The 25,169-nt window shown below is 46.8% G+C and overlaps 1 protein-coding gene across 4 annotated transcripts; it reads right to left on the bottom strand.

The window, feature by feature from the left end:
- Window positions 1-12,607: 12,607 nt before the first annotated feature.
- Window positions 12,608-21,080, bottom strand: LOC142909278 (MAD2L1-binding protein-like). Of its 4 annotated transcripts, none has more exons than XM_076059710.1 (4): window positions 20,975-21,075; window positions 19,479-19,576; window positions 17,744-18,056; window positions 12,608-15,466 (listed from the first exon to the last, which is right to left on the bottom strand). In XM_076059710.1, the coding sequence occupies exons 3-4, from the start codon at window positions 17,894-17,896 to the stop codon at window positions 14,924-14,926; spliced, it is 696 nt and encodes a 231-aa protein (XP_075915825.1). In that variant the 5' UTR covers window positions 17,897-18,056; window positions 19,479-19,576; window positions 20,975-21,075; the 3' UTR covers window positions 12,608-14,923. The 4 variants fall into 4 exon arrangements, with proteins under 4 accessions (XP_075915825.1, XP_075915823.1, XP_075915824.1 ...); XM_076059708.1 differs by having other exon boundaries at window positions 19,483-19,576; XM_076059709.1 differs by having other exon boundaries at window positions 19,483-19,571; window positions 20,975-21,065.
- Window positions 21,081-25,169: the final 4,089 nt, after the last annotated feature.

The following is a 25,169-nucleotide window of genomic DNA, read 5'->3' as shown; positions in this document are numbered from 1 at the left end:
TGTGGATTTAACACAGGTCTGTAGATTTAACACACGCTATGGATTGGACATGGTCTGTGGATTTAACACACGCTATGGGTTGGGCATGGTCTGTGGATTGAACACAGGTCTGTAGATTTAACACACGCTATGGATTGGACATGGTCTGTGGATTTAACACACGCTATGGGTTGATCATGGTCGGTGGATTGAACACAGGTCTGTGGATTTAACACACGCAATGGATTGGACATGGTCTGTGGATTTAACACACGCTATGGGTTGGGCATGGTCTGTGGATTTAACACACGCTAAGGGTTGTGCATGGTCTGTGGATTGAACACACTGCATGGGTTAACCATGGTCTGTGGATTGAACACACTTCATGGGTTGAGCATGGTCTGTGGTTTGAACACAGGCTGTAGGGTGGGTATGGTCTGTAGATGTAATATGCTTTGGGTTTAGCAGCGACTGTAAAAACACGATTTAAAACTGTTTTATTCTACCAGGTAAGGCCTGCTGAGTTATATAGCTCTTTTTCAAAAGCCATCTGGACATAACTGATAGCTCAACGAAGCGGTGTATGTGGAAATTTATAGCACCCAAATACTAAAATTTAACACACACCAGGGATTGAGTATGGTCTGTGGATTTAACACGCTATGGGTTGGGCATGGTCTGTGGATTTAACACACGCTATGGGTTGGGCATGGTCTGTGAATTTAACACACGTTATGGGTTGGGCATGGTCTGTGGATTTAACACACGCTATGGGTTGGGTATGGTCTGTGGATTTTTAGACACGCTATGGGTTGGGTATGGTCTGTGGATTTAACACACGCTGTGGGTTGGGTATGGTCTGTGGATTAAACACACGCTATGGGTTGGATATGGTCTGTGGATTTAACACACGCTATGGGTTGGGCATGGTCGGCGGATTGAACACAGGTCGGTGGATTTAACACACGCTATGGATTGGACATGGTCTGTGGATTTAACAAACGCTATGGTTTGGGTATGGTCTGTTGATTTAACACACGCTATGGGTTGGGCATGGTCTGTGGATTTAACAAACGCTATGGTTTGGGTATGGTCTGTGGATTTAACACACGCTATGGGTTGGGCATGGTCTGTGGATTTAACAAACGCTATGGTTTGGGTATGGTCTGTGGATTTAACACATGCTATGGGTTGGGCATGGTCTGTGGATTGAACACAGGTCTGTAGATTTGACACGCTATGGATTGGACATGGTCTATAAATTTAACACACGCTATGGTTTGGGTATGGTCTGTGGATTTAACACAGGTCTGTAGATTTAACACACGCTATGGATTGGACATGGTCTGTGGATTTAACACACGCTATGGGTTGGGCATGGTCTGTGGATTGAACACAGGTCTGTAGATTTAACACACGCTATGGATTGGACATGGTCTGTGGATTTAACACACGCTATGGGTTGATCATGGTCGGTGGATTGAACACAGGTCTGTGGATTTAACACACGCAATGGATTGGACATGGTCTGTGGATTTAACACACGCTATGGGTTGGGCATGGTCTGTGGATTTAACACACGCTAAGGGTTGTGCATGGTCTGTGGATTGAACACACTGCATGGGTTAACCATGGTCTGTGGATTGAACACACTTCATGGGTTGAGCATGGTCTGTGGTTTGAACACAGGCTGTAGGGTGGGTATGGTCTGTAGATGTAATATGCTTTGGGTTTAGCAGCGACTGTAAAAACACGATTTAAAACTATGTTTTATTCTACCAGGTAAGGCCTGCTGAGTTATATAGCGCTTTTTCAAAAGCCATCTGGACATAACTGATAGCTCAACGAAGCGGTGTATGTGGAAATTTATTGCACCCAAATACTAAAATTTAACTCACACCAGGGATTGAGTATGGTCTGTGGATTTAACACATGCTATGGGTTGGGCATGGTCTGTGGATTTAACACAGGCTATGGGTTGGGCATGGTCTGTGAATTTAACACACGTTATGGGTTGGGCATGGTCTGTGGATTTAACACACGCTATGGGTTGGGTATGGTCTGTGGATTTTTACACACGCTATGGGTTGGGTATGGTCTGTGGATTTAACACACGCTGTGGGTTGGGTATGGTCTGTGGATTAAACACACGCTATGGGTTGGATATGGTCTGTGGATTTAACACACGCTATGGGTTGGGCATGGTCGGCGGATTGAACACAGGTCGGTGGATTTAACACACGCTATGGATTGGACATGGTCTGTGGATTTAACAAACGCTATGGTTTGGGTATGGTCTGTTGATTTAACACACGCTATGGGTTGGGCATGGTCTGTGGATTTAACAAACGCTATGGTTTGGGTATGGTCTGTGGATTTAACACACGCTATGGGTTGGGCATGGTCTGTGGATTTAACAAACGCTATGGTTTGGGTATGGTCTGTGGATTTAACACATGCTATGGGTTGGGCATGGTCTGTGGATTGAACACAGGTCTGTAGATTTAACACGCTATGGATTGGACATGGTCTATAAATTTAACACACGCTATGGTTTGGGTATGGTCTGTGGATTTAACACAGGTCTGTAGATTTAACACACGCTATGGATTGGACATGGTCTGTGGATTTAACACACGCTATGGGTTGGGCATGGTCTGTGGATTGAACACAGGTCTGTAGATTTAACACACGCTATGGATTGGACATGGTCTGTGGATTTAACACACGCTATGTGTTGGGCATGGTCTGTGGATTTAACACACGCTAAGGGTTGTGCATGGTCTGTGGATTGAACACACTGCATGGGTTAACCATGGTCTGTGGATTGAACACACTTTATGGGTTGAGCATGGTCTGTGGTTTGAACACAGGCTGTAGGGTGGGTATGGTCTGTAGATGTAATATGCTATGGGTTTAGCAGCGACTGTAAAAACACGATTTAAAACTATGTTTTATTCTACCAGGTAAGGCCTGCTGAGTTATATAGCTCTTTTTCAAAAGCCATCTGGACATAACTGATAGCTCAACGAAGCGGTGTATGTGGAAATTTATAGCACCCAAATACTAAAATTTAACACACACCAGGGATTGAGTATGGTCTGTAGATTTAACACACGCTATGGGTTGGGCATGGTCTGTGGATTTAACACACGCTATGGGTTGGGTATGGTCTGTGGATTTTTACACACGCTATGGGTTGGGTATGGCCTGTGGATTTAACACACGCTGTGGGTTGGGTATGGTCTGTGGATTTAACACACGCTATGGGTTGGGTATGGTCTGTGGATTTAACACACGCTATGGGTTGGGCATGGTCTGTGGATTTAACACACGCTATGGTTTGGGTATGGTCTGTGGATTTAACACACGCTGTGGGTTGGGCATGGTCTGTGGATTTAACAAACGCTATGGGTTGGGCATGGTCTGTGGATTTAACAAACGCTATGGTTTGGGTATGGTCTGTTGATTTAACACACGCTATGGGTTGGGCATGGTCTGTGGATTTAACAAACGCTATGGTTTGGGTATGGTCTGTGGATTTAACACACGTTATGGGTTGGGCATGGTCTGTGGATTTAACAAACGCTATGGTTTGGGTATGGTCTGTGGATTTAACACATGCTATGGGTTGGGCATGGTCTGTGGATTGAACACAGGTCTGTAGATTTAGCACATTATGGATTGGACATGGTCTATAAATTTAACACACGCTATGGTTTGGGTATGGTCTGTGGATTTAACACAGGTCTGTAGATTTAACACACGCTATGGATTGGACATGGTCTGTGGATTAAACACACGCTATGGGTTGGGCATGGTCTGTGGATTGAACACAGGTCTGTAGATTTAACACACGCTATGGATTGGACATGGTCTGTGGATTTAACACACGCTATGGGTTGATCATGGTCGGTGGATTGAACACAGGTCTGTGGATTTAACACACGCAATGGATTGGACATGGTCTGTGGATTTAACACACGCTATGGGTTGGGCATGGTCTGTGGATTTAACACACGCTAAGGGTTGTGCATGGTCTGTGGATTGAACACACTGCATGGGTTAACCATGGTCTGTGGATTGAACACACTTCATGGGTTGAGCATGGTCTGTGGTTTGAACACAGGCTGTAGGGTGGGTATGGTCTGTAGATGTAATATGCTTTGGGTTTAGCAGCGACTGTAAAAACACGATTTAAAACTGTTTTATTCTACCAGGTAAGGCCTGCTGAGTTATATAGCTCTTTTTCAAAAGCCATCTGGACATAACTGATAGCTCAACGAAGCGGTGTATGTGGAAATTTATAGCACCCAAATACTAAAATTTAACACACACCAGGGATTGAGTATGGTCTGTGGATTTAACACACGCTATGGGTTGGGCATGGTCTGTGGATTTAACACACGCTATGGGTTGGGCATGGTCTGTGAATTTAACACACGTTATGGGTTGGGCATGGTCTGTGGATTTAACACACGCTATGGGTTGGGTATGGTCTGTGGATTTTTACACACGCTATGGGTTGGGTATGGTCTGTGGATTCAACACACGCTGTGGGTTGGGTATGGTCTGTGGATTAAACACACGCTATGGGTTGGATATGGTCTGTGGATTTAACACACGCTATGGGTTGGGCATGGTCGGCGGATTGAACACAGGTCGGTGGATTTAACACACGCTATGGATTGGACATGGTCTGTGGATTTAACAAACGCTATGGTTTGGGTATGGTCTGTTGATTTAACACACGCTATGGGTTGGGCATGGTCTGTGGATTTAACAAACGCTATGGTTTGGGTATGGTCTGTGGATTTAACACACGCTATGGGTTGGGCATGGTCTGTGGATTTAACAAACGCTATGGTTTGGGTATGGTCTGTGGATTTAACACATGCTATGGGTTGGGCATGGTCTGTGGATTGAACACAGGTCTGTAGATTTGACACGCTATGGATTGGACATGGTCTATAAATTTAACACACGCTATGGTTTGGGTATGGTCTGTGGATTTAACACAGGTCTGTAGATTTAACACACGCTATGGATTGGACATGGTCTGTGGATTTAACACACGCTATGGGTTGGGCATGGTCTGTGGATTGAACACAGGTCTGTAGATTTAACACACGCTATGGATTGGACATGGTCTGTGGATTTAACACACGCTATGGGTTGATCATGGTCGGTGGATTGAACACAGGTCTGTGGATTTAACACACGCAATGGATTGGACATGGTCTGTGGATTTAACACACGCTATGGGTTGGGCATGGTCTGTGGGTTTAACACACGCTATGGGTTGGGTATGGTCTGTGGATTTTTACACACGCTATGGGTTGGGTATGGCCTGTGGATTTAACACACGCTGTGGGTTGGTTATGGTCTGTGGATTTAACACACGCTATGGGTTGGGTATGGTCTGTGGATTTAACACACGCTATGGGTTGGGCATGGTCTGTGGATTTAACACACGCTATGGTTTGGGTATGGTCTGTGGATTTAACACACGCTGTGGGTTGGGCATGGTCTGTGGATTTAACACACGCTATGGGTTGGGCATGGTCTGTGAATTTAACACACGTTATGGGTTGGGCATGGTCTGTGGATTTAACACACGCTATGGGTTGGGTATGGTCTGTGGATTTTTACACACGCTATGGGTTGGGTATGGTCTGTGGATTTAACACACGCTGTGGGTTGGGTATGGTCTGTGGATTAAACACACGCTATGTGTTGGATATGGTCTGTGGATTTAACACACGCTATGGGTTGGGCATGGTCGGCGGATTGAACACAGGTCGGTGGATTTAACACACGCTATGGATTGGACATGGTCTGTGGATTTAACAAACGCTATGGTTTGGGTATGGTCTGTTGATTTAACACACGCTATGGGTTGGGCATGGTCTGTGGATTTAACAAACGCTATGGTTTGGGTATGGTCTGTGGATTTAACACACGCTATGGGTTGGGCATGGTCTGTGGATTTAACAAACGCTATGGTTTGGGTATGGTCTGTGGATTTAACACATGCTATGGGTTGGGCATGGTCTGTGGATTGAACACAGGTCTGTAGATTTAACACGCTATGGATTGGACATGGTCTATAAATTTAACACACGCTATGGTTTGGGTATGGTCTGTGGATTTAACACAGGTCTGTAGATTTAACACACGCTATGGATTGGACATGGTCTGTGGATTTAACACACGCTATGGGTTGGGCATGGTCTGTGGATTGAACACAGGTCTGTAGATTTAACACACGCTATGGATTGGACATGGTCTGTGGATTTAACACACGCTATGGGTTGGGCATGGTCTGTGGATTTAACACACGCTAAGGGTTGTGCATGGTCTGTGGATTGAACACACTGCATGGGTTAACCATGGTCTGTGGATTGAACACACTTTATGGGTTGAGCATGGTCTGTGGTTTGAACACAGGCTGTAGGGTGGGTATGGTCTGTAGATGTAATATGCTATGGGTTTAGCAGCGACTGTAAAAACACGATTTAAAACTATGTTTTATTCTACCAGGTAAGGCCTGCTGAGTTATATAGCTCTTTTTCAAAAGCCATCTGGACATAACTGATAGCTCAACGAAGCGGTGTATGTGGAAATTTATAGCACCCAAATACTAAAATTTAACACACACCAGGGATTGAGTATGGTCTGTAGATTTAACACACGCTATGGGTTGGGCATGGTCTGTGGATTTAACACACGCTATGGGTTGGGTATGGTCTGTGGATTTTTACACACGCTATGGGTTGGGTATGGCCTGTGGATTTAACACACGCTGTGGGTTGAGTATGGTCTGTGGATTTAACACACGCTATGGGTTGGGTATGGTCTGTGGATTTAACACACGCTATGGGTTGGGCATGGTCTGTGGATTTAACACACGCTATGGTTTGGGTATGGTCTGTGGATTTAACACACGCTGTGGGTTGGGCATGGTCTGTGGATTTAACAAACGCTATGGGTTGGGCATGGTCTGTGGATTTAACAAACGCTATGGTTTGGGTATGGTCTGTTGATTTAACACACGCTATGGGTTGGGCATGGTCTGTGGATTTAACAAACGCTATGGTTTGGGTATGGTCTGTGGATTTAACACACGTTATGGGTTGGGCATGGTCTGTGGATTTAACAAACGCTATGGTTTGGGTATGGTCTGTGGATTTAACACATGCTATGGGTTGGGCATGGTCTGTGGATTGAACACAGGTCTGTAGATTTAACACGTTATGGATTGGACATGGTCTATAAATTTAACACACGCTATGGTTTGGGTATGGTCTGTGGATTTAACACAGGTCTGTAGATTTAACACACGCTATGGATTGGACATGGTCTGTGGATTTAACACACGCTATGGGTTGGGCATGGTCTGTGGATTGAACACAGGTCTGTAGATTTAACACACGCTATGGATTGGACATGGTCTGTGGATTTAACACACGCTATGGGTTGATCATGGTCGGTGGATTGAACACAGGTCTGTGGATTTAACACACGCAATGGATTGGACATGGTCTGTGGATTTAACACACGCTATGGGTTGGGCATGGTCTGTGGATTTAACACACGCTAAGGGTTGTGCATGGTCTGTGGATTGAACACACTGCATGGGTTAACCATGGTCTGTGGATTGAACACACTTCATGGGTTGAGCATGGTCTGTGGTTTGAACACAGGCTGTAGGGTGGGTATGGTCTGTAGATGTAATATGCTTTGGGTTTAGCAGCGACTGTAAAAACACGATTTAAAACTATGTTTTATTCTACCAGGTAAGGCCTGCTGAGTTATATAGCTCTTTTTCAAAAGCCATCTGGACATAACTGATAGCTCAACGAAGCGGTGTATGTGGAAATTTATAGCACCCAAATACTAAAATTTAACACACACCAGGGATTGAGTATGGTCTGTGGATTTAACACACGCTATGGGTTGGGCATGGTCTGTGGATTTAACACACGCTATGGGTTGGGCATGGTCTGTGAATTTAACACACGTTATGGGTTGGGCATGGTCTGTGGATTTAACACACGCTATGGGTTGGGTATGGTCTGTGGATTTTTAGACACGCTATGGGTTGGGTATGGTCTGTGGATTTAACACACGCTGTGGGTTGGGTATGGTCTGTGGATTAAACACACGCTATGGGTTGGATATGGTCTGTGGATTTAACACACGCTATGGGTTGGGCATGGTCGGCGGATTGAACACAGGTCGGTGGATTTAACACACGCTATGGATTGGACATGGTCTGTGGATTTAACAAACGCTATGGTTTGGGTATGGTCTGTTGATTTAACACACGCTATGGGTTGGGCATGGTCTGTGGATTTAACAAACGCTATGGTTTGGGTATGGTCTGTGGATTTAACACACGCTATGGGTTGGGCATGGTCTGTGGATTTAACAAACGCTATGGTTTGGGTATGGTCTGTGGATTTAACACATGCTATGGGTTGGGCATGGTCTGTGGATTGAACACAGGTCTGTAGATTTGACACGCTATGGATTGGACATGGTCTATAAATTTAACACACGCTATGGTTTGGGTATGGTCTGTGGATTTAACACAGGTCTGTAGATTTAACACACGCTATGGATTGGACATGGTCTGTGGATTTAACACACGCTATGGGTTGGGCATGGTCTGTGGATTGAACACAGGTCTGTAGATTTAACACACGCTATGGATTGGACATGGTCTGTGGATTTAACACACGCTATGGGTTGGGCATGGTCTGTGGATTTAACACACGCTAAGGGTTGTGCATGGTCTGTGGATTGAACACACTGCATGGGTTAACCATGGTCTGTGGATTGAACACACTTCATGGGTTGAGCATGGTCTGTGGTTTGAACACAGGCTGTAGGGTGGGTATGGTCTGTAGATGTAATATGCTTTGGGTTTAGCAGCGACTGTAAAAACACGATTTAAAACTATGTTTTATTCTACCAGGTAAGGCCTGCTGAGTTATATAGCGCTTTTTCAAAAGCCATCTGGACATAACTGATAGCTCAACGAAGCGGTGTATGTGGAAATTTATTGCACCCAAATACTAAAATTTAACTCACACCAGGGATTGAGTATGGTCTGTGGATTTAACACATGCTATGGGTTGGGCATGGTCTGTGGATTTAACACAGGCTATGGGTTGGGCATGGTCTGTGAATTTAACACACGTTATGGGTTGGGCATGGTCTGTGGATTTAACACACGCTATGGGTTGGGTATGGTCTGTGGATTTTTACACACGCTATGGGTTGGGTATGGTCTGTGGATTTAACACACGCTGTGGGTTGGGTATGGTCTGTGGATTTAACACACGCTATGGGTTGGGTATGGTCTGTGGATTTAACACACGCTATGGGTTGGGCATGGTCGGCGGATTGAACACAGGTCGGTGGATTTAACACACGCTATGGATTGGACATGGTCTGTGGATTTAACACACGCTATGGTTTGGGTATGGTCTGTGGATTTAACACACGCTGTGGGTTGGGCATGGTCTGTGGATTTAACAAACGCTATGGGTTGGGCATGGTCTGTGGATTTAACAAACGCTATGGTTTGGGTATGGTCTGTTGATTTAACACACGCTATGGGTTGGGCATGGTCTGTGGATTTAACAAACGCTATGGTTTGGGTATGGTCTGTGGATTTAACACACGCTATGGGTTGGGCATGGTCTGTGGATTTAACAAACGCTATGGTTTGGGTATGGTCTGTGGATTTAACACATGCTATGGGTTGGGCATGGTCTGTGGATTGAACACAGGTCTGTAGATTTAACACGCTATGGATTGGACATGGTCTATAAATTTAACACACGCTATGGTTTGGGTATGGTCTGTGGATTTAACACAGGTCTGTAGATTTAACACACGCTATGGATTGGACATGGTCTGTGGTTTTAACACACGCTATGGGTTGGGCATGGTCTGTGGATTGAACACAGTTCTGTAGATTTAACACACGCTATGGATTGGACATGGTCTGTGGATTTAAAGCACGCTATGGGTTGATCATGGTCGGTGGATTGAACACAGGTCTGTGGATTTAACACACGCAATGGATTGGACATGGTCTGTGGATTTAACACACGCTATGGGTTGGGCATGGTCTGTGGATTTAACACACGCTAAGGGTTGTGCATGGTCTGTGGATTGAACACACTGCATGGGTTAACCATGGTCTGTGGATTGAACACACTTCATGGGTTGAGCATGGTCTGTGGTGTGAACACAGGCTGTAGGGTGGGTATGGTCTGTAGATGTAATATGCTTTGGGTTTAGCAGCGACTGTAAAAACACGATTTAAAACTATGTTTTATTCTACCAGGTAAGGCCTGCTGAGTTATATAGCTTTTTCAAAAGCCATCTGGACATAACTGATAGCTCAACGAAGCGGTGTATGTGGAAATTTATAGCACCCAAATACTAAAATTTAACACACACCAGGGATTGAGTATGGTCTGTAGATTTAACACACGCTATGGGTTGGGCATGGTCGGTGGATTTAACACACGGTATGGGTTGGGCATGGTCTGTGAATTTAACACACGTTATGGGTTGGGCATGGTCTGTGGATTTAACACACGCTATGGGTTGGGTATGGTCTGTGGATTTTTACACACGCTATGGGTTGGGTATGGTCTGTGGATTTAACACACGCTGTGGGTTGGGTATGGTCTGTGGATTTAACACACGCTATGGGTTGGGTATGGTCTGTGGATTTAACACACGCTATGGGTTGGGCATGGTCGGCGGATTGAACACAGGTCGGTGGATTTAACACACGCTATGGATTGGACATGGTCTGTGGATTTAACACACGCTATGGTTTGGGTATGGTCTGTGGATTTAACACACGCTGTGGGTTGGGCATGGTCTGTGGATTTAACAAACGCTATGGGTTGGGCATGGTCTGTGGATTTAACAAACGCTATGGTTTGGGTATGGTCTGTTGATTTAACACACGCTATGGGTTGGGCATTGTCTGTGGATTTAACAAACGCTATGGTTTGGGTATGGTCTGTGGATTTAACACATGCTATGGGTTGGGCATGGTCTGTGGATTGAACACAGGTCTGTAGATTTAACACGCTATGGATTGGACATGGTCTATAAATTTAACACACGCTATGGTTTGGGTATGGTCTGTGGATTTAACACAGGTCTGTAGATTTAACACACGCTATGGATTGGACATGGTCTGTGGATTTAACACACGCTATGGGTTGGGCATGGTCTGTGGATTGAACACAGGTCTGTAGATTTAACACACGCTATGGATTGGACATGGTCTATGGATTTAACACACGATATGGGTTGATCATGGTCGGTGGATTGAACACAGGTCTGTGGATTTAACACACGCAATGGATTGGACATGGTCTGTGGATTTAACACACGCTATGGGTTGGGCATGGTCTGTGGATTGAACACAGGTCTGTAGATTTAACACACGCTATGGATTGGACATGGTCTATGGATTTAACACACGCTATGGGTTGGGCATGGTCTGTGGATTTAACACACGCTATGGGTTGATCATGGTCGGTGGATTGAACACAGGTCTGTGGATTTAACACACGCAATGGATTGGACATGGTCTGTGGATTTAACACACGCTATGGGTTGGGCATGGTCTGTGGATTTAACACACGCTAAGGGTTGTGCATGGTCTGTGGATTGATCACACTGCATGGGTTAACCATGGTCTGTGGATTGAACACACTTCATCGGTTGAGCATGGTCTGTGGTTTGAACACAGGCTGTAGGGTGGGTATGGTCTGTAGATGTAATATGTTTGGGTTTAGCAGCGACTGTAAAAACACGATTTAAAACTATGTTTTATTCTACCAGGTAAGGCCTGCTGAGTTATATAGCTCTTTTTCAAAAGCCATCTGGACATAACTGATAGCTCAACGAAGCAGTGTATGTGGAAATTTGTAGCACCCAAATACTAAAATTTAACACACACCAGGGATTGAGTATGGTCTGTGGATTTAACACACGCTATGGGTTGGGCATGGTCTGTGGATTTAACACACGCTATGGGTTGGGCATGGTCTGTGAGTTTAACACATGCTATGGGTTGGGCATGGTCTGTGGATTTAACACAGGTCTGTGGATTTAACACACACCAGGGATTGAGTATGGTCTGTGGATTTAACACACGCTATGGGTTGGGCATGGTCTGTGGATTTAACACACGCTATGGGTTGGGCATGGTCTGTGGATTTAACACACACCAGGGATTGAGCATGGTCTGTGGATTTAACATACGTTGATTTTGCATGTTTTATGTTCTCTCGTAATTTCTTGCAGGCAAAGTAGCTGAAACGTCGAGATTCGTTATTGCCGTTTCCAATTCGTACTGTATAAGAGCTTACTTGAAAGTATTCAGTAAAATACTCATTCACTGCAAAAGTTAATGAGCACCCCGCACGATGCGAACACATCAGCACTGGGGAGACAAAGGTGGCCGAGCATGGTGCTGGCTCCACCACCCCCTGGTTTCGCCGCGAACCCCGTAATAGGTGCTTGCTAACAGCATTTCCTCAACAATGCGTTTGATTTGTAGGGGGATTCTAGATGATTCAGTGTCAAAACATTTATTCACCTTCCACAAATTTGGCACCTATCCCTTGCATAGCCTCACACGGTATACTATCATGTACAACACGTGGGTCTTGAAGGAGTGTGTGCGGTCCAGGGTCACTCCAAGGTAGATGAAGTTGGTGCTGCGAGTCAGGGGAATGTCATTCTCGGTGACCTTTTACGTTTTTTTTACATCACCGTTATGACCGACCTGTCTTGCTTGGGTTTTGCCGGAGCTGGTTGGTGTCAGGGTGTGCTCAATTTTGGCGAAGTCTCCTGCTTGCGTTGCAATTATCAGGTTATCGGCATAGATGAAGCTGTATGTGGGTAGAAAGTTTGATCTTTGTGTAGATCTTGAGGGGTATCAGAACACTTCCTTGTGGTAGTCCATTCCACTGCATTTTGCTCCAATAATTCAATCAGTGACAGAATTATTCCGACTCGGTGGTGGTACTTTGTCAGGCTGTAGATCTTTGAAAGGAGAATTATCTGGTTAACAAGTGGCATATGCTGCTGATAGGTTGACCAAGGCGACACCAGTAATTTGGTTGTTCTTGAAACCGTCTCTTATGTACTGGGTGAGGTTTAGCACTTGGCCAGTGCAGGACTTGCGCGGCTGGAAATCAGATTGTTCTGGAAAGAGTTGTTCCTCCAGTATAGGTGATTGCTGCTTCAAGATAAGTCTCTCAAAAAGTTTGAAGAGGTAGCAGAACAAGGCCATTGGTCAGACGCTCTTAGGGTCAGATGGGTCTTTTCCTGGCTTTGGAAACGTGACAAGTCTTCCGTGTCTTGGGTATGAGCACAGAAATTTAACATTCTCAAGAGCCAATCCCTTGTTTTTAGTGCAACATTCTTTAACTGTTCAGTGCAGATGTCCGAATGCCTGCTGCCTTGACAGTCTTTATACCCTTGATGGCTTCCAGTGCCAATAAAGACCGGTAAACTCTTTCCACTGCAGTTCATCCAGCATTAGCCTATGAGTCTTGCAAACATTAAAACTTTTCAACATATAACATTCACCATGTATATGCTTTCGGTAAAATGAAAACAAAAACTATTAAATAAATGAACTATTAACATTATCATGAAAACCAGCACTGTTCAATTACTCTGCATGACATTTTGCAAAGCACCAATGTTGTGGGTAACGGCTACAAATTGACAACTTTTATGACAAAGTTTATCTCACAAATTAATCAGGAAATAACATTTTAAAAACCATAATCAGTATAGATTATCACAATGTGATGTTATTTTGGAAATGGATAGTGTTATTTCGTAATTGCTTATGCCTATAAAGTAGAGAAAATGGCTATTATTCCACACAAACTTTGTTACCAAAGCACATACTTTGCTTTTGAGGGGGGGGGTCGACAATTTTCGGGAACCTTTTATATCAAATATTTACTCCCCAATTTCTTAACTCTTTAGACTTCTGCAAGCCTCTTATAATTTTGTTAGTGGAGAAATGGGCAAACGGCCCACCAGGCTTTCACAATAGCTGAGTATCTGTGTATGTATATGTAATGCTTCCACAGAGTACTTTTTCGCTCTTGTCTTGATAAATTGGCCGCAGATATGGCAAAATGCGTCTGCCGGATGCTTGCAGCCTCTTGATGCCATCTCAGAAAAATGCAGATATGTATCCACTTAGGCAGCTGGAACTAAACTGAACTGGTGGGCTTAAGGCCCCTGTATTTATACTATTATTTATATTACTGGAAAGTTCCAGAATGTTCTAGAAGTTACTACAAGTTTACTCAGCACTGAATCTATCTGGAATGTTCTGGAAAATAGGATAATTTCTAAATATCATTCTCCTGGTCACAAAAGCAAAGTTTGTGGGGAATAATAGCCATTTTCTGTACTTTTGAGGCATAAGCAATTAGGAAATAACACTCACTACCCAGGAACAAAAAAAATTGTGTTATTGCAGACCTTGAATCGTACAATGTACTAAAGTGTCCCCATACCCTGGACACCCTTGCAAGCACTATATTCCAGCTCGACTTCCCTGGCTTCCAACTGCCATGGGAACGGGGCAGCACATACCCGGACCCACACGAAGCACGCGAGTTGCACAAGTTGCGAATCAGAGACTCTCCTGTGTGCAACTGCGGCTCCGAAATTAAAACCACGTAGCGCGTGAATTCGCACTGCCCCAAATATAAACGTGAGACTAGGCAATTTAATGGATGAATACGTTTACGGCAGAATTTTTAATAGTTGGCCTTGATTGACCATAAGGAAGGAGATTCAGATATAATATTGAAATAAGTAATATTAAAATTTGCAGCATCCCTAGAATTTTGGCCTAGCTGGTCCCATCCATCAGCCCCTCTAAACCCTGGCCTGACCCACTGTCCAGGACGCCCTTGATGGCCACAGGGGCCTGGAACCACACGCAGTCGTCCTCGCATGGCTGGCCGAGGGCCGTGCCCAGCGGCTCCTCCAGGCTGTTGCTAAACGCGACGACGACCCTCCTCCCGCGGTTGGGCGGCTTGTAGTTGAGCTTGGGCTTGAACCAGTCGACGCCGCAGTCCCTGTGCGCCCACAGCAGCAGTGTGGCCGAGGTGACAGGCAGAGCGCGCGGCTCGCCAAACACATTCTGCACGAAGAGTGAGTGAAACACGTGGCGGCTGTAGCGAGCGTGGCACAGTGAATCACCGCTGCCTCCCAGCGCCAGCTCGTGGAAGTCCAGCTCGTAGAGCTCAAGCGGCGACATGGGGCTCGGCCCTAGCAGGATGAGGACCCGGGGCACGTGCGACAGGGAGAAGAGCGTCTCCAGGTGGCCGCTCAGCTCGTGCAGGGCCGTCAGCATGCGTGCTTCTTGCCTTAACCTGGGGGGCACCTCTGCCTGCAGGGAAGAGGGGAGGGAGGCATTCACACCAGGACGAAAGCCACGGTCTTCAGCCACCAACAGAACTGCTGCCCTGAGATGCAATTGCAGATATTATAAACATCACGTCCAGCATTATTACGTTGTGTCCCACGTCAATATATCCACCTCTACCATCACCGTCACCACAAACTAGAGGCCGACCGAAATTCGGTTTGGGCGCCGAAAGTTGGCAAATGGCCTCTTTCGGCATAGTTTTGGTTTCGGCCGAAAGTAAATTTTTAACTTTCAGTCTGGTTTCGTTTTCGGTCGGCCTCTACCACAAACATCGCAACAGTCACCTGTCACACCATACTATCACCACCACTATATCCGGCACATATTATCCATCATCACATTCACCTCCACCATCACATTTAACATCAGCAGCAACATCGACTATCACCACATCCAACATTTAACTGCCACCTCGCCACCATCGCCCCATTTACGAGTCCTTAAGAGATGCTGTAGTTCAGCGACTGTACTCCATGGGTACAGCGTCATCTAACACGTGAAGGACACCGGCCATAATGATAAAATGTATCTTTACTTTTTATAATCTCACTAGCTTGACTACCTGGCTTCGCCCGGGACGCCCGGCCGTCTTTGTCTCCCCAGTGGCGATGTTCACACACCACACCAGTTACTCGTTTGAGTCGACCTAGGGGAGGCCCAGGACCGGTTCAAATAATCGTGGTGGCCGTGAGCGGGAATCGAACTCGGGTCGCCGGGTTTGTAGCGCGGCGCGCTAACCACTACACTACAATGCGTTACGCTTCCACATGCGCGGGTCACGTGACAGAACTGAAATCACAGCTCACTTGCCGTGCAAAAAATAAATGCATTGAGCTCCCCAACCCCCCTCCCAAAAATAAGAAAGTGTATTTTTATAATTTTTGCATAGTGTACAGTCTGGAAAGTACCCACATGGCAAATTTCCAGTTTGTTGCATGTCGGGAAGTACGCTAAACATTTCGAACAGACACACAATCACAACTTTGCCTTTTATATATATGGAGATTTCTATTACTGTTTAAACATCACCGAAATTATTAAAACCTTAATTTCATGTCGAATGTCGCCCGCTCGTGTCCACCCTTCGCGTCCACAGCCGCTCCGCCTCCACACACGACCCGGGGTCAGGTCTAAACCAATCGGTGACCTTGCGCCCACACACCGAAACCCAAATTGCTGAACCCTCAAAGCCTACACCCCTGCACACTCCACCCCTGCACACTCCACCCCTGCACACTCCACCCCTGAACACGCCACCCCTGCACACTCCACCCCTGAACACTCCACCCCTGCACACTCCACCCCTGAACACGCCACCCCTGCACACTCCACCCCTGAACACTCCACCCCTGCACACTCCACCCCTGAACACTCCACCCCTGCACACTCCACCCCTGAACACGCCACCCTGCACACTCCACCCCTGAACACTCCACCCCTGAACACTCCACCCCTGCAGACTCCACCCCTGCAGACTCCACCCCTGAACACTCCACCCTGCAGACTCCACCCCTGAACACTCCACCCTGCACACTCCACCCCTGAACACTCCACCCCTGCAGACTCCACCCCTGCAGACTCCACCCCTGAACACTCCACCCTGCAGACTCCACCCCTGAACACTCCACCCTGCAGACTCCACCCCTGAACACTCCACCCTGCACACTCCACCCCTGAACACTCCACCCTGCACACTCCACCCCTGAACATTCCACCCCTGAACACTCCACCCCTGCACACTCCACCCCTGAACACTCCACCCCTGCACACTCCACCCCTGAACACTCCACCCCTGCACACTCCACCCCTGAACACTCCACCCCTGAACACTCCACCCTGCACATTCCACCCCTGAACACTCCACCCCTGAACACTCCACTCCTGAAAACTCCACCCCTGAACACTCCACCCTGCACACTCCACCCCTGAACACTCCACCCCTGAACACTCCACCCCTGAACACCCCACCCCTGCACACTCCACCCCTGAACACTCCACCCTGCACACTCCACCTGCAGACTCCACCCCTGAACACTCCACCCCTGAACACTCCACCCCTGCAGACTCCACCCCTGAACACTCCACCCTGCACACTCCACCCCTGAACACTCCACCCTGAACACTCCACCCCTGAACACTCCACCCTGCACACTCCACCCTGCACACTCCACCCTGCACACTCCGCCCCTGAACACTCCACCCCTGAACACTCCACCCCCACCTCACCACTCCCCTCACCAGGTGGCTGTGGAAGTGCAGCAGCTGCGGGTAGGGAAGCGGCAGCTGGCCGCGCTGGTACAGGGCGTGAGCGAAGATCTCCCAGACCAGGGCGCCAAGGCTCCGCTGGCTCACGGCGCCGCGCACCGTCACCTCGCAGCGCCGCGCCGACATCGCCGCCGCCACTCTCCTCTCCTTCCTCCTCCTCTCTCCTCCTCTCCTTCCTCCTCCTCTTCTTCCTCTTCTTCTCACTCCCCTCGCTCGCCCGGCTCCGCTGGCCCGTTAGTCGTCTCCCAGTTAATAAACTGAACAGTTCAAAACGGCGTCACGTGGCCTACCCACCGGAAAAGGGCACGACGGGAAGAAGGGGCGCGGCTTAGGTGAGGGGTTTGGTGAGGGGTTTGGTGAGGGAGGGGTTTGGTGAGGGGTTTGGTGAGGGGAGGGTTTTGGTGAGGGAGGGGTTTAGTGAGGGGAGGGGTTGGTTAGGGGGGTTTGGTGAGGGGAGGGGTTTGGTGAGGGAGGGGTTTGGTGAGGGGAGGGGTTTGGTGAGGGGAGGGGTTGGTTAGGGGGGTTTGAGGGGTTTGGTGAGGGGAGGGGTTTGGTGAGGGAGGGGTTTGGTGAGGGGAGGGGTTTGGTGAGGGGAGGGGTTTGGTGAGGGGAGGGGTTTGGTGAGGGGAGGGGTTGGTTAGGGGGGTTTGGTGAGGGGAGGGGTTTGGTGAGGGGTTTGGTGAGGGGAGGGGTTGGTTGGGGGGGTTTTAGGGGGGTGGTGAGGGGAGGGGTTGGTTGGGGGGGTTTGAGGGGGGTGGTGAGAGGCGTTGCGTGGAGAGGTAAGGGGGAATTTTTATTTAAAGCTTTCGTGACTGCAGTAATTCATATTCTTAGCTCTTTCGGTAAAGTCACGTTGAAGGGAAACAATAAAATAATAAAAAATATATAAAACAATAAAAATTCTCACGACGTTTCGACCATAATACAAACGGTCGTCATCAGGTGCGTCGGTTTGCATTAATTTATTTTAAACGGTGTATTTATTTACTTATAAAAAACCGTCAGCGCCACGCGCAGTGATTTGGCAGTTTATTTAGAAGGACTAGTCCATCTATGTTCTGAAAAGAGGAGGGGGGAAACGAAAAATTAATGTATGCTGTCTGAAAGCCACTGTAAGCGTGAACAATCAATTAAGACCTGAAATAGTTAATCAAATCTTTCCAATGATTGCTAAGCCATTTCAGGTCTTAATTGATTGTTCACGCTTACAGTGGTTTTCAGACAGCATACATTAATTTTTCGTCTCCCCCCTCCTCTTTTCAGAACAGAGCCAAGCTGTGGCTCCACTAAATAAACTGCCAAATCGCTGCGCGTGGCGCTGACGTTTTATATAAATAAATACACCGTTAAAAATAAATACATTAATGCAAACCGACGCACCTGATGACGACCGTTTGTGTTATGGTCGAAACGTCGTGAGAATTTTTATTGTTTTATATATATTTTATTGTTTCCCTTCAACGTGACTTTACTGAAAGAGCTAAGAATATATATAACTCTTATACACAAAAACCTGGCAGGAAGCAAGTAAAAAAACTCTGCCTGGAGGAATTTGTGGCCAGAAGCCGTAACTGAAAGGGACTTTGAGGGCTTTGAGGCTGTGCCTATTGTGGAGGATATTGTCTCTCTGGGCAGGTCCATGGGCCTGGAGGTGAATGGTGATGATGATGTGGAGGAGTTAGTGGAGGGGCACAAGGAAGAGCTGTACCCACTGAGGAGCTGCGGCAGCTTGAGAGGGAGGAACACCAGGTGAAGATGGATGCACTCTCTTCAGGCGAGGAGGAGATAGAGGAAGCCCCTACTTCACTTATTAAACAAATGTGTGCAAAATGCATGGCAGTCCAAAGTTTTGCAAGAAAAATACCACCCCAATAAAGCTCTAACAAGGCCGTAAGAGTATTGTGTGGAATGACCAGACAATGTCACACTTCAGGAACGTTCTTAGAAGAAGGCAAAAACAAACGTCAATGGACAGGTTTTTAGTACAACTCAAACCTGGTGAGCTTCAACCAGGTCCAAGTCAAGAAAAAAGACAGAAAAGAGAAAAAAACCCTCAGAATTTCAGCTTGCTGAAGTTTTAATGGAAGGGGAATCTCCTTCCAAAGAATAACATCTCCTCCTGCTCCTCCCCCTCACCACCATCCTCGTAGGCTATCAACTCCTCTCAGCGAGGTAAAGTGACGTTAAATTTTATTTTTATTTCAATTTATGCATTTATTTTAATGTATGTATGCATTTTAGTAATAAGTAGAGTCTATATTCTTAGCTCTTTCGGTAAAGTCACGTTGAAGGGAAACAATAAAATATATAAAACTATATTGTTTTATATATTGTTTCCCTTCAACGTGACTTTACCGAAAGAGCTAAGAATATGAATTACTGCAGTCACGAAAGCTTTAAATCAAAAGTAGAGTCTACATTATATTATACAACTCCACTAATGTATAATATGCCATATAAAATATAATTTCTTACACTCTGGAACGGATTATTTCCTTTCACTTTATTTCTTATGGGGAAAAATTGCGTTTGGTGTTCGTCATTTTGGGTATAAGTCCTCCTACCTTCTGGAACGATTTAACGACGCGTACCGAGGTACCACTGTACGTTGTTGTTGTTGGTATTATTAACAAGGCGTTATCGACTATTACATAACATCGCACTTTTCTCACCAAAACGCTCTAAAGCCACCTTCCAACTCGGTCGCGTCGATGTCATTCCGATTTGGATCGATAAAAGAAGCGATGAATACAGTATTAGTAGTACTGTAATAATTATTGTTAATAACCACATCTTGTTACGCCCATTTGATTTCCCCGCGCAAAAAAGGCGGGAAAACCCCCAACGGCAAAGTTAACGTCTAAAAGCTCGCAAGACGTTCATTGGACACAGTCCCCTACACTTGTAACTTTTAACATTTTAGACCTTAATTATTACAAAGTTTTTGTTTATATCATTAAACAATCGACGATAACACCTCGGGCTCTCTAAGGCAGCCGCAGTCACCAATCACCGAGTGTTGTTTAATCGATGTCAGTGATGTAGAGTTCATTTTAAATGTATACAAGTTAATAATAAATGTATATAAGTTAATAAATATAAGTTAATGATAAATATAAGTTAATAAGAAATATAAGTTAATAAATAAAAGTTAATAATAAATATAAGTTAATAATAAATGTATAAAAGTGTTGCGGCGCTTACCAGCGTTGCCGAGTGCTACTGACGGAGTGAAGGCCCTCGAGGCGTGTCACGTGGTCTACAGGACCACGTGGGGGGGTGGGGGAGTGGCCTTGAGGACGGCCCCCTCTTGGGGGGACCAATCAGTGGCCGCCTCGTGCAGAATGCGCGCGCGTGCGCGTGAGTGGGTGGGTGGGGGGGAGGAGCGGTGGTCAGCGAGTCACTCCACGACCCCGGCCCACCCGAGTTCGATTCCCGCTCACGGACAACACCGTCAGTGACGATTATTCTGAACCGGTCCTGGGACTCCCCTAGGTCGACTCGGCCTCAAATGAGCACCCTGGGTGCCTGTGCGTAGTAAACGTCGCGATTGGGGAGACAAAGGCGGACGGGCGCGTGGCGTTGGCCACGGTGTGCCGTGTCGGCCTTAATAGGCGCTCGCTAACAATACCCCCGGTAGTCTGTCAGGGCTACACGGGGGATCTGTGTGTGTGTGTGTAGAGGCGCAGCCCCTGCAATTGCTTGCTCAGACCACTCATGGCTGGCGGAGGAGACTTTGACCGGAAGCTTCAATCACAACGAAGTGCTATGAAGAGAGACCATTGGCGTAACCACCTGTCACGTGCATTGTTTTTACCATGAGAAATCACTATTATTGACTCGTGCGGTGGTGAGTCGTTTTGCTATTTGTGCACCACTGACAGCGCAGCATCACCACGTTATTTGCTCAAGCAGAAGGAACTCTTAAGAGAGGCCCTCTTAGTGGGTAAACTTAGCCTACTTCTCCACACGGGCCAGGTGCCTTGGGAGAGGTTGTGAGTGTCCACACTCTACCCCGACACACGCGGCCTGCTCCTGAGTGGAGGTCGGTGAGTGGGCGAGTGAGTGGGTGAGTGAGTGAGTGAGCGTGAGTGAGTGAGCGAGTGAGCGTGAGTGAGTGGGTGAATGAATGAGTGGGTGAGTGAGTGGGTGAGTGAGTGAACGGATGAGTGAGTGGGTGAGTGAGCGTGAGTGGGTGAGTGAGTGAACGGGTGAGTGAGTGGGTGAGTGAGCGTGAGTGAGTGAGTGGGTGAATGAGTGGGTGAGTGAGTGGGTGAGTGAGTGGGTGTGAGTGGGTGAATGAGTGAGTGGGTGATTGAGTGGGTGAGTGATTGAGTGAGTGGGTGAGTGAGTGGGTGAGTGAGTGGGTGTCAGTGAGTGGGTGAGTGAGTGACTGAGTGGGTGGGTGAGTGACTAGGTGGGTGAGTGACTGGGTGGGTGGGTGAGTGGGTGGATGGGTGGGCGAGTGGGTGGGTGGGTGAGTGACTGAGTGGGTGGGTGAGTGAATGGGTGGGTGGGTGAGTGGGTGGGTGAGTGAGTGGGTGGCTGCGTGGATGAGTGGATGATTGAGTGGGTGGGTAGTTGAGTGGGTGAGTGAGTGGGTGGGTGGGTGAGTGGATGATGGGTGAATGAGTAAGTGAGTGGGTGGTTGAGTGAGTGGTTGAGTGAGTGGTTGAGTGAGTGAGTGGGTGGTTGAGTGAGTGAGTGGTTGAGTGAGTGAGTGGTTGAGTGAGTGGGTGAGTGAGTGAGTGGGTAAGTGAGTGGGTGGGTGAGTGAGTGGGTGGGGTGGCTGAGTGAATGGGTGGATGGGTGGCTGAGTGAGTGGGTGAGTGAGTGGGTGAGTGGCTGAGTGAGTGGGTGAGTGAGTGAGTGGGTGTGTAAGTGGGTGAGTGGATGATGGGTGGGTGTCATAACCCTCCACCACCCGACACGGCCAATCAGCAAAAAAAGTGTCACGTTGACAAAAGACAAAATAGCTCACTACTTTAGCCCACCGGTGTGTTGAAGAGTGAATCCACAACATTTACACATTTTTTTTAATACGACGTTTCACTGGAAATTACATCCAGCATCATCGGGCATTAGAGGGGTTGTTTGTTATTGCTGTGCAGCGTGTCCTCGTGTGACTCTGGGGATAGGCATGGGACGCCCCCCGGTGCATATCCCTTTTTGTTATCAAAACCCCCATGATTTGGTGACTACAAATATATAAAAAAAGCAATAAGGTCCAAGGTTGTTAAAAATAAAATGTAAAAAACCCACCACCATTGAACAGCGAAAATAACAAACCAATCGCGGAGCGCACCGTCCAGTGCTGCAGCAGTACCCGGGTGGCACACTGGGCAGCACCCAGGTGGCACACTGGGCAGCACCCGGGTGGCACACTGGTGGCACACAGGGTGGTACCAGTGTGGTACACTGGTGGCACACTGGTGGCACACTGGTGGCACACTGGGTGGTACCAGTGTGGCACACTGGTGGCACACTGGTGGCACCCGGGTGGCACACTGATGGCACCCGGGTGGCACACTGGTGGCACACTGGTGGCACACCGGGTGGCACACCGGGTGGTACCAGGGTGCCGCCTGTGTACAGCCAACTGAGCTGCTGTGTACCACTTTTTCAGAAGCGACCCGACCATCACAGACGACAGCTCAACTGAGTGGCGAAGCGTCGTCATCATCATCATCACGTGGACATTTATAGCGGCAGTCAAATACTCTAAACGGGTCATCGATGTTGATTCTAAATGTGGATTAGAAAAATCCACCCGACCATGGGGAGAGAGACACAAATATACAGCAGCAGCAGGCGTCGGGGTCGAACCCACGACGTCCTGTAGACCAGGCGAGGTAGTCAACATCTCCTAGCCACCATGGTGATGAGAGAGACACGCAAACGCCAAATATACAGTGGCAGGCACACTACACTATACACTACACTATACATTACTATACCCTACACACTACACTATACATTACTATACACTACACTATACATTAATATACACTACACTATACATTACTATACACTACACATTACTATACACTACACACTACACTATACATTACTATACACTACACAGTACACTATACATTACTATACACTACACATTACTGTACACTACACACTACACTATACATTAATATACACTACACACTATACATTACTATACACTATCCATTACTATACATTACTATACACTACACATTACTATACACTACACACTACACTATACATTAATATACACTACACACTACACTATACATTACTATACACTACACATTACCATACACTACACTATACATTACTATACACTACACACTACACTATACATTACTATACACTATCCATTACTATACACTACACACTACACTACACATTACTATACACTACACACTACACTACACATTACTATACACTACACACTATACATTACTATACACTACACATTACTATACACTAGTGATGTATACGTGTAGCAGTGAAGCCGGTGCCAGGCTAGGTGCACCTGCTTTAGTGATGTAGCAGTGAAGCAGTGAAGCCGGTGCCAGGCTAGGTACACCTGCTGTAGTGATGTATCTGTGTAGCAGTGAAGCCGGTGCCAGGCTAGGTGCACGTCGTGTTGCGGGTGGAAGGAACAACCTGAAGCCCTCCTGATTGGTCCAAGTGGCACCCAGCCACCCCAAACCATCGCCTCCTCCGATTGGACGGTGCCTCTGAGCAACGTGCGCTCCTATTGGCTAAGCTGCGCAGATCGCATCATAGCCGATTCGATTCCTAATTATAGCTCAATACGATTTAGCCGCTGTTCAACAAAGAGGGCGGTAGGCATCGATGATCGATTCTATGAATCGTTTGTCAATGCGTTCTTAGATTGGAGAGAATCTAATTTTTTTACGGTGAAGGTGAATATCGATTCTGATGGAACGAGTCGGGGAATGAATCGAAACTACGGAATCGCGTTTAGATCCACACTAGTGTTAGTGAATTTTTAAAAAATATTTTTAAGCAGGAAATTCGTTTTAAAATTTAGATTATTTTTTTTCTCCATGGCTACGGCCTTGATGTATGCACACACATACACGTGTTGAGATATCGCACCTTCAATTAGCAAGGTTGGCGTAATCTCGGACCGGTTTGATCTCGTGATAAGACGCTTGGACATGGCCTAAACGGTAAAATAACACAGCGTTTACAGAAAGCAAACGCACACTGATGCCTATCTGAATGCAGAATCGCATCATCATCATCCAGCTCAGAAATCCTCTCTTATCAAGACGCTCATACATCGGGCTAAAACAGTGTCTGATGGTGAGAGTCTAGTGAGAGAGATTAAACACGTTAAAGACGCACTACGACAGAATGACTACAATAATGCTCAAATTAACAGCACTGA

The sequence above is a fragment of the Petromyzon marinus genome, unplaced genomic scaffold, assembly GCF_048934315.1.
Source record: "Petromyzon marinus isolate PM22_M1 ecotype Great Lakes invasive population unplaced genomic scaffold, UKy_Petmar_22M1.pri1.0 PM_G_Scaffold_114, whole genome shotgun sequence".
NCBI classification, from domain to species: Eukaryota; Metazoa; Chordata; class Hyperoartia; order Petromyzontiformes; family Petromyzontidae; genus Petromyzon; species Petromyzon marinus.
The sequence above is the reverse complement of the archived record's forward strand: the minus strand, read 5'-3'. Positions and strand labels throughout refer to the sequence as shown.

Excerpts from the sequence above, each read along its gene's own strand:
- LOC142909278 (XM_076059707.1), bottom strand. The coding sequence starts at position 17,896 with ATGTCGGCGCGGCGCTGCGAGGTGACGGTGCGCGGCGCCGTGAGCCAG. Across the intron at positions 15,467-17,743 it reads TGCACTTCCACAGCCACCTG|GCAGAGGTGCCCCCCAGGTT; the intron begins GTGAGGGGAGTG and ends TCTTCCCTGCAG.